The sequence below is a fragment of the Corvus brachyrhynchos genome, unplaced genomic scaffold (assembly GCF_000691975.1).
Source record: "Corvus brachyrhynchos isolate BGI_N302 unplaced genomic scaffold, ASM69197v1 scaffold65, whole genome shotgun sequence".
Lineage (NCBI taxonomy): Eukaryota > Metazoa > Chordata > Aves > Passeriformes > Corvidae > Corvus > Corvus brachyrhynchos.
In genome coordinates this window covers 1,675,780-1,683,429 of record NW_008238365.1, presented here as the reverse complement: position 1 = coordinate 1,683,429, position 7,650 = coordinate 1,675,780, and the positions used below count along the sequence as shown (strand labels likewise).

At 56.5% G+C, this 7,650-nt stretch overlaps 1 protein-coding gene across 1 annotated transcript in view; it reads left to right on the top strand.

Annotated features, from left to right (window-relative positions):
- LOC103616929 (microtubule-actin cross-linking factor 1) overlaps positions 1-7,650 on the top strand; it is a 138,551-nt gene that overhangs the window by 51,686 nt on the left and 79,215 nt on the right. The window contains 14 exon segments of the mRNA XM_017736104.1: positions 1,044-1,196; positions 1,680-1,834; positions 2,222-2,348; positions 2,793-2,976; positions 3,558-3,727; positions 3,985-4,163; positions 4,355-4,493; positions 4,881-5,074; positions 5,214-5,376; positions 5,845-5,928; positions 6,023-6,130; positions 6,797-6,895; positions 7,039-7,191; positions 7,295-7,383. Coding sequence (XP_017591593.1) covers positions 1,044-1,196; positions 1,680-1,834; positions 2,222-2,348; positions 2,793-2,976; positions 3,558-3,727; positions 3,985-4,163; positions 4,355-4,493; positions 4,881-5,074; positions 5,214-5,376; positions 5,845-5,928; positions 6,023-6,130; positions 6,797-6,895; positions 7,039-7,191; positions 7,295-7,383 — 1,997 coding nt within the window.

Here is a 7,650-nt window from a genome sequence, read left to right as displayed (position 1 = left end):
AACAGCAGCGGTCGGGCAGGGGCCCTCGGGGGTGGGAGAGGCGTTTCGGGGCAGCCAGAGAGTGGCCACAAACCCAGAACTGGGGCAGCTGCTGCCCTGAGCTCAACTTTATTACTCTTTCTTACCTAATAAGTTAAAGTTCTATTTCTTCCAATCATGCTCCCCGGGGACAGGCACAGGTAGTTTATTTAATCATTTATTCTTTTCTTTTCCTTTTCTTTTTTTAAAAATTATTACAATTTTTTTGTTTTAACCATGAAATTCTCCTGCACTGTCGTAGCACACTAACCAACCCCAGAGTACCGAGCATGAGGGAGAACCTTTTCGGAGATCCCTTTTTTTTCCTTTTTGTTTGAAACCTTGGCCACAGCCAGCAACGGGCTGAGCTGTCACTAATCACACGAGCTGCCAGCGTGGTGATCCGCACACGTCTCCACCGCTGAGCTTTGCCAGCAGTCCCCCTGGGTTGGTCCCATCACCAAACCCAGCAGGGATCTGTAGGATTTGGCAGATTTCTCCCCAAAGCCAGAGGCCTGTGCGATCACTCCACCACGAGCCCCTTCTCCTGAGATGTTTTATCCACATAATTCATCGTCTCCCATTCCAGCTGTTGGTTTAAGCACCCCTTCATCCTTTGCTTTAGAGAAGGGAGCATGCTGCCCTGGGCTCTCCTCCAGGCGACCAAATGTCCCCAGCTTTGGGCTGGATGTTGTCCTGCTCTCGGCCCCTCACAGCTCCTGGGACTTTGTTTTGGTGGCTGTTGCGTTCCCTTTCAAAAGAAAACATTTTCTTGTCCTACCAGCCAGAGAGCCAGAGGTGTGCATGTGGCTTTGCAGGGCAGTGGGAGTAGCAGTGACGTCCGTCCTCCCTCCCATCCCATCTCCTGAGCCCTCTCCCCATCCTGCCAGGGCAGCAGGACCCTCCTGACATGTTTGCTCAGCCCTTGCAGGCCAGCACTGGGGTGGGGGGAGAGCCGAGATGCCTGGGAGAGACCTCCCCTCACCATCCTCGAGCAACCCGCCCATCCTCCTTCTCCCTGCCAGGATGAAAAGGAGCAGCTCATCCAGTCCAAGAGCTCCGTGGCCAGCCTGGTGGGACGGTCCAAAACCATCGTCCAGCTGCGGCCCAGGAACCCGGAGCACGCCGTGAAGAGCACCATCCCCATCAAGGCTGTCTGTGACTACCGGCAGATCGAGGTGAGGGCTGGCAGGGCGTTTGTGGTGGCACTTGGGAAGGGAAGGCGGGGACGAGGCGGGGGAAGTGACACCCGTGGTGGTTTGGGATGAGCTCCGTAGAATCTGTCAGTGGAAAGCAGGAGTGGGGAGGCAGAGGGAGGGAAACAGCAGCGCTGTTTTTCCTGGAGCAGATTCCCATGTCTCAGATTCATTCTGGGCAGGAGCTGGAGTCCTTTCCCCTTCCAGGGAGGACGGGCTCCATCAGCCTCAGCCAGATGAGCACGTGGGTGGCAGGCAGCTCCCTTTCACTTCCCCGTCCCTTCCTCTCCGGCACGAGCGTGCCGCACTGCTTGGTGCCATTCCAGGCTGTTGCTTGATTGAAGCAGATCCATCTGGGTATTTTTGGGAGCTGGCTCACCCCCAGGAGAGCGGCTGGCAGCAGGGACAGGCGTGCGGGGCCTACTGCTGGTCTCTGATGGGCTGGGGGTGTCGGTGCTGTCGCAGATCACCATCTGCAGGAACGACGAGTGTGTCCTGGAGGACAATTCCCAGAGGACCAAGTGGAAGGTGATCAGCCCCACGGGGAACGAGGCCATGGTGCCTTCTGTCTGCTTCCTGATCCCCCCGCCCAACAAAGAGGCCATCGAGATGGCCAACAGGTGACTTTGGTGGCAGTCACAGAGAGGTGGGATGGTGGCGTGGGAGGGGAGAGATTTGGGGTGGGAATGGGAAAAGAGTGGGGGATGGAGGAACGAAAGTGATTCGTGGTGGGGAAGGGACTCCCTCGTGGTTCCACAGCTGCAAACTCCATTGCAGCAGCTGCTGCTGTAGCTTGCAAACTGAAAAAATGACAACTGGGGATGAGGGACCCCCCCAGGGATCTCTGGCACTGACCAGCAGGAGCACCACTCCCTGCCTGCTGCCAGACTGGGATCACTGGGATTGATGGGCTGCTGTCTGGCAGTGATGGCTGGAGGATTAATGGGGTCAGGGCTGGGTTTGCTGGAAAGATCCAGGGCTGATGGATCCGCTCCTTCCCCTTGCAGGGTGGAACAGCTGTACCAGAAGGTGATGGCTCTCTGGCACCAGCTCCACATGAACACAAAGAGCCTCATCTCCTGGAACTACCTGCGGAAGGACATTGCCCTGGTGCAGAGCTTCAGCATGGAAAAGGTGTGGAGGAACTTTCCTGCCTGGTTCCGGGGTCGTGCTGCTCTCCAGGCTTCTCTGTGTAGCAGAGGAAATAGGAAAACCAGACAGTTCAAGATTGGGAAAGTCAAGGGTCTTTACACCTTGAAAAGGGTCGCAGGTTGCAGCTGTGGGGAACAGCGGGGGAAAAGGGGAACAATTTACACCTTGAAAACTTGAGCTTGGGGGTGCTGTGCGAAAGGATTGCGGCTTTTCCCAATAAAAAGAGCACCAGGAGTTTGCTGCTGCTGAGAGATTGTGGATTGAGCATTTCATCAGGCAGTGAGCACAGCAGGAGGGAGGCAGGAGGCTGATACAGAGGATTTATCTTTCCTCCTCTGAAAACACTCCCCTGGCGAAGGAAGGCGGTTCGGTTGGTGTGCAGGAAGTTGTTCCTGATGTTTGGATGTGCCCTTTTTCCACCTGCAGCTCAGATCCTTGGCTCAAGGGGAGTGTCAGCAAGCCCTGAAGAGCCTCCAGGCCCACTACGAGGATTTCCTGCAGGACAGCCGGGACTCGGAGCTCTTCTCCGTGTCGGACCGGCTACGCCTGGAGGAGGAAGTGGAGTCTTCCAAGGAACACATCCGGCAGCTGCTGGAGTCCATGGAGAACGGTGAGCTTCAAAGGGCCTGATGGTTTAACCAGGAGCTGTGGGAACTCATAAACGAAGGATTTATGGGGCAGCTTCGTGTTCTTCTTCCTGAGCTGGCTGGGTGATGGTGTGAGCAGCTGCTCTCCTTATTTCTCCATCCATCCATCCATCCATCCATCCATCCATCCATCCATCCATCCATCCATCCATCCATCCATCCATCCATGCATCCGAGTGTTCGGCCTTTGTCCAGCAGTATTCCTGCAGGGAGCCCTTGGCTTTGCAGCTTCAGCTGAACTGCTGAGTCCTTGTAACCTTGGCAGTGGGTTTAGTCATCGGGATGCATTCCGAGCAAGGAATCCCTCCTGCATTTAGTCTTTGGGAACACACACACAGTGGTGGCACTTGTGAGTCCCTCTAGGACTGAGGACTCTGCTGCGGTTCCCGGTGGCTGGGCTCGTTTCCGGAACGAGATGATTTAATTAACGCGTTTTCCATCCGAGCGGAGATCCCGGTGCCAGCGCAATTCCAGCGGGTCCCGTGTGGGACAGATAATGGCCCGTGGTGCTTGAGCTGCTCTTCTGTGTGTCTCTGACTTGCAGAGGACAAGGATGAGACCGTGGCCAGGACGTACCTGTCCGAGCTGAAGAACATCCGCCTGCGCCTGGAGGAGTGCGAGCAGCGGCTCGTGAGCCGCATCCAGTCCCCGAGCAGCGCCCGGGCAGATGGTGACACCATCCAGGAGAACGCCATCCGCATTGCGGAGCAGGAGGTCAGGCCTGCTGCTGGGAGGTGGGCAGGGGAGGGCCGAGGTGGACACAGGTCCAAAAACAGCTGTGGCTCCTCTGGAGTGAGTGTGTGGGCGAAGGGTGCGGGGTTTGAGGGAATCTCGCTGCGCAGAAAGCAGCAGGAAAACCTCAGCAGGTGGGCTCCCTGCTTCATTTCCTACCAGCTCCTTTGCCAAGGGCAATCCTGCTTTTTCCCTGCCTGTTCGGGCTCTCCTTTCACGTTGTCTCCCTCCCTCCCCAGCGCGTGCAGGAGGATCTGCAGCAGCTGCAGTCGGAGCTCCGGGTTGTGTCCGAGAGGTGCTGCAGCTTCCTGGACAAGGCTCCTGCGGGGCCCAGCACGCCCCACCTGCGTTCAGAGCTGGACTTGGTGGTGAACAAGATGGAGCAGACGCATGGGCTGTCTTCCGTCTACCTGGAGAAGTGAGTCGGGATGTGCCTCTGTTCCCAAATACCCTTTTGAGCATTGCCAGTTCACTAAAGGCCTTACTCTGTGCCTCCAGCACGCCTCATGCTGGCCGTAACCGAGTCCATCCCCCTGCAGCACGTGGTGCAGCCTCCAGTTCTCTGCCACATCTGGGATGTCATCGTGCTGCCTCTGTTTGATTTGCCAGGTTGAAGACGGTTGATATCATCATCCGCAGCACCCAAGGAGCAGAATCCCTGGTCAAAGGCTACGAGGTGAAGCTGAGCCAGGAGGAGGCCGTTCCCGCTGACCTGGCAGCCATTCAGGCTCACAGGACGGCGCTGCAGGTTGGTGCTGTCGTTTTGTCAAGCAGGGTCCTTCCTTTTTTCCTGCCGAATTTGGGCTGTGGGGATGTTTTTCTTGCCTTGATACATGTGAGAGGATTTTGTGCTGCTGGTGTGATACCCCTGATTGCTTTGTAAGTGTAGAGGAGGTGCTGTGGCTTGTGCTCTGTCTGCTTCTGTACGACAGGGCCTGAACCAACCTGACCTGGGAGCATGGTCCCCTTCATTCCACACCTCCTATAACCCCCCAGTTCTTTGCACATTAAGGACAGTGGGAAAATAAACCCATTAACCCCTTCCCAGCTTTACCAGCTCCGGGCAGGAGGACATCTCTGACTTTGGTCCCTTCTGCTTTCGGTGCCACCGACCCGGTGCTGGCTCTTTTTGCAGCAATGGCTCGGGGAGGTGAAGGACAAGGGCTCCGTGTTCTCCACGCTGGAGGAGGAGATGGCGAAGGCGAAGGAGGTGGGGGAGCAGCTGTTCCGGCTGAGGCAGGAGCGCAGCATCGACCTGGAGCGCTTCCAGGAGAAGGGGAGCCAGCTGTGGGATCGCTGGCAGCGAGTCTGTGCCCAGATCGAGACCCGGTGAGGAACCTCCTGCCTCTTCTCCTCAGCTTCAGCTGAGGGTTGGGGTCAGGATTAGTGGTGGTGAAATTCTTTCCGGCTGGGATTCCCTCTGGTGGTGTTTCACCCCCTCTTCTTACCTGTGGTGGTTTTCTCTCAGCCACACGGAGCTGGAGAGCATCCAGGAGGTGCTGAGTGATTACCGGCAGTGCCACAGCGCCCTGATCCAGTGGATCGAGGAGATCACAGCCCAGCAGGAGCTGATGAAGCCCGGCCAGGCGGAGGACAGCCGGGTGCTGTCGGAGCAGCTCAGCCAGCAAACGGTGAGGCAGGACCTCGTGATGTCTCGTTGCTGCAGTGACCGTGTCACTTCTCTTCATCTCTGAGCTTGAAAATATGAAAAGCAGCAGGGAAGAGGCTGCAGGCCTGAGCTGGGTGTCTGGGAAGTGGAGGAACTCTGCTTGACTTGAGGTGCAGATGAGGTCTTGCATGAAAAATTGGAGAGTGTAAAGATTTTACCCAAAAGCGCAGGGATGTGAACCAGAATTCTGCTCACCCCCCGTGGCTGCTGTCATAGAATCCCAGAAAGGTTGGGTTGGAAGGGGTCTTCAAGATCCTCTTGTTTCAACCCCCCTGCCTTGGGCAGGGACACCTCCCACTGTCCCAGGTTGCTCCAAGCCCCATCCAACCTGGCCTTGAGCACTTCCAGGGTTGGGGCATCCACAGCTTCTCTGGGCAACAGCTCAGCCAACCTGTCCTGACACCCATTTTTGCTTTGAATTTCCTTGAAGGCTTTGGCTGCAGAAATTGAGAAAAACCAAGCCAAGCTGGACCAGTGTCAGAAATTCTCCCAGCAATACTCGGCTGCCGTCAAGGTACAGTTCCCCCCCTGCCCCTGGATAGGGCGGGCTGGGCAGGAGCAGCTCCAGCGGAGTTTGAGGATCTCCACATCTCCCCCCACCTTTGCAGGACTACGAGCTGCAGCTGATGACCTACAGGGCCTTCGTGGAGTCACAGCAGAAGTCGCCCATGAAGCGCCGGCGGATGCTCTCCTCCTCAGATGCCATCACCCAGGAGGTAGGAACCCACCTAAGCTCGGCAGGGGGAAATTCTGGAGGGGGGTCCTTCGACGTGCCCAGCAAAACCTCTGTGCCCCACAGCAGCCTCTGTGAAATGAGCTCCTTTCTGCTGAACTCTCTTGTATAAATAAAGTTTCCACCCTCGCTGTTTTTTCCAATAGCCAGAGAGGATGGCTTAGTGCCCTAAGCACCAGGTATGCCATACCTAGACTCCTGGGAACCCCTGGGAACCCCTGGGTCAAATCCAGCGGGGTCGGCTCAGCCCTCCAGCCTTGCGAGGTAAATAACCAGAGCACCATGCAGTGTTGCTGTGTGTGCATCTTTGGGATGAGAACCTTTTAGGGACCCGAGGTCCTGTCTGCTCTGTGTGGATATTAAAGATCCCGGTAGCCCTCTGTAAGAGTTGAGCATCCGCCCCAGTGTCCGTGGCCGGAGTGTCCCCTCGCTCCAGTGTCGTGCAGCATGCCTTGTGTGGCCACCACCCTCCCCAGCAGACTTGCTGCGTTCCATTGGTGCCATCCCAGCTCCGCCAGGTGCCCTGGGGGGTTCCCAAGCGAGAGGTGCTGCGTCCGTGTCATGTTCTGTGAAGGGCGACGCTCCGGATCCGCCAGCAGGGACTGATGCACCCCCTTTTCCCTCTGTTTTCCCCTCTCTCCCTTGGCAGTTCATGGATTTGAGGACTCGTTACACAGCCCTGGTCACGCTGACCACCCAGCACGTGAAGTACATCAGCGACGCGCTGCGGCGCCTGGAGGAGGAGGAGGTGAGGGCGTGGGACACGCTGTTCCCACATTCCCTCCGTCCCTAAGGATGCTGCTCCGTGCTGAGGGCACGTCCTGGGCGCTGCCCCACCTCTGGAGATCCCCTTTGACGTGGTTGTCTTCCTCCTTCCTCCCCTGTTTGCAGAAAGTGGTGGAGGAGGAAAAGCAGGAGCACGTGGACAAGGTGAAGGAGCTCCTGGGCTGGGCCCTGGGCTTGAAGCAGAGTGTGCAGGGCAGGACAGCTGCTGCTGGGAGCAGAGAGCTGGGAGACATCGAGAAATCTATCTCAGAGCAGCAGGTAAAGCAGGAGTGGCACCAGACACTGAGGTTTAACTTCTGCTCTTTTTTCACAGCTGAATTAAGCTGATTTCTTTCTTTCTTTCTTTCCTTCTTTTTGCCAGGCCCTGAATGAGGAGCTGACTGCGAAGAAGGAGCAGGTCTCTGAGGCCATCAAAACTTCCCAAATCTTCCTGGCAAAACACAGCCACAAGTGAGTGTGACCCAGGGAGAGCACAGGGGCTGGAGATGAGATTCCTTAGAGCTGGTGGATCCGTGGGATCCAGTGCCTGACTCCGGTTAAAAACAATGATGAGCTGCACGTGACAGTTGTCTTCTTCATTGTCTGCAATGAGAAATGTGAAATGTTCAACCCATTTATGCTGTGGGACGATATTAATCCTCTTTAATTGAGATGCAGCGCCGTATATTTGGGGATTTGGTTGTTGCAGTGCAGCTCAGCCTTTGCTCGGTTATCCTG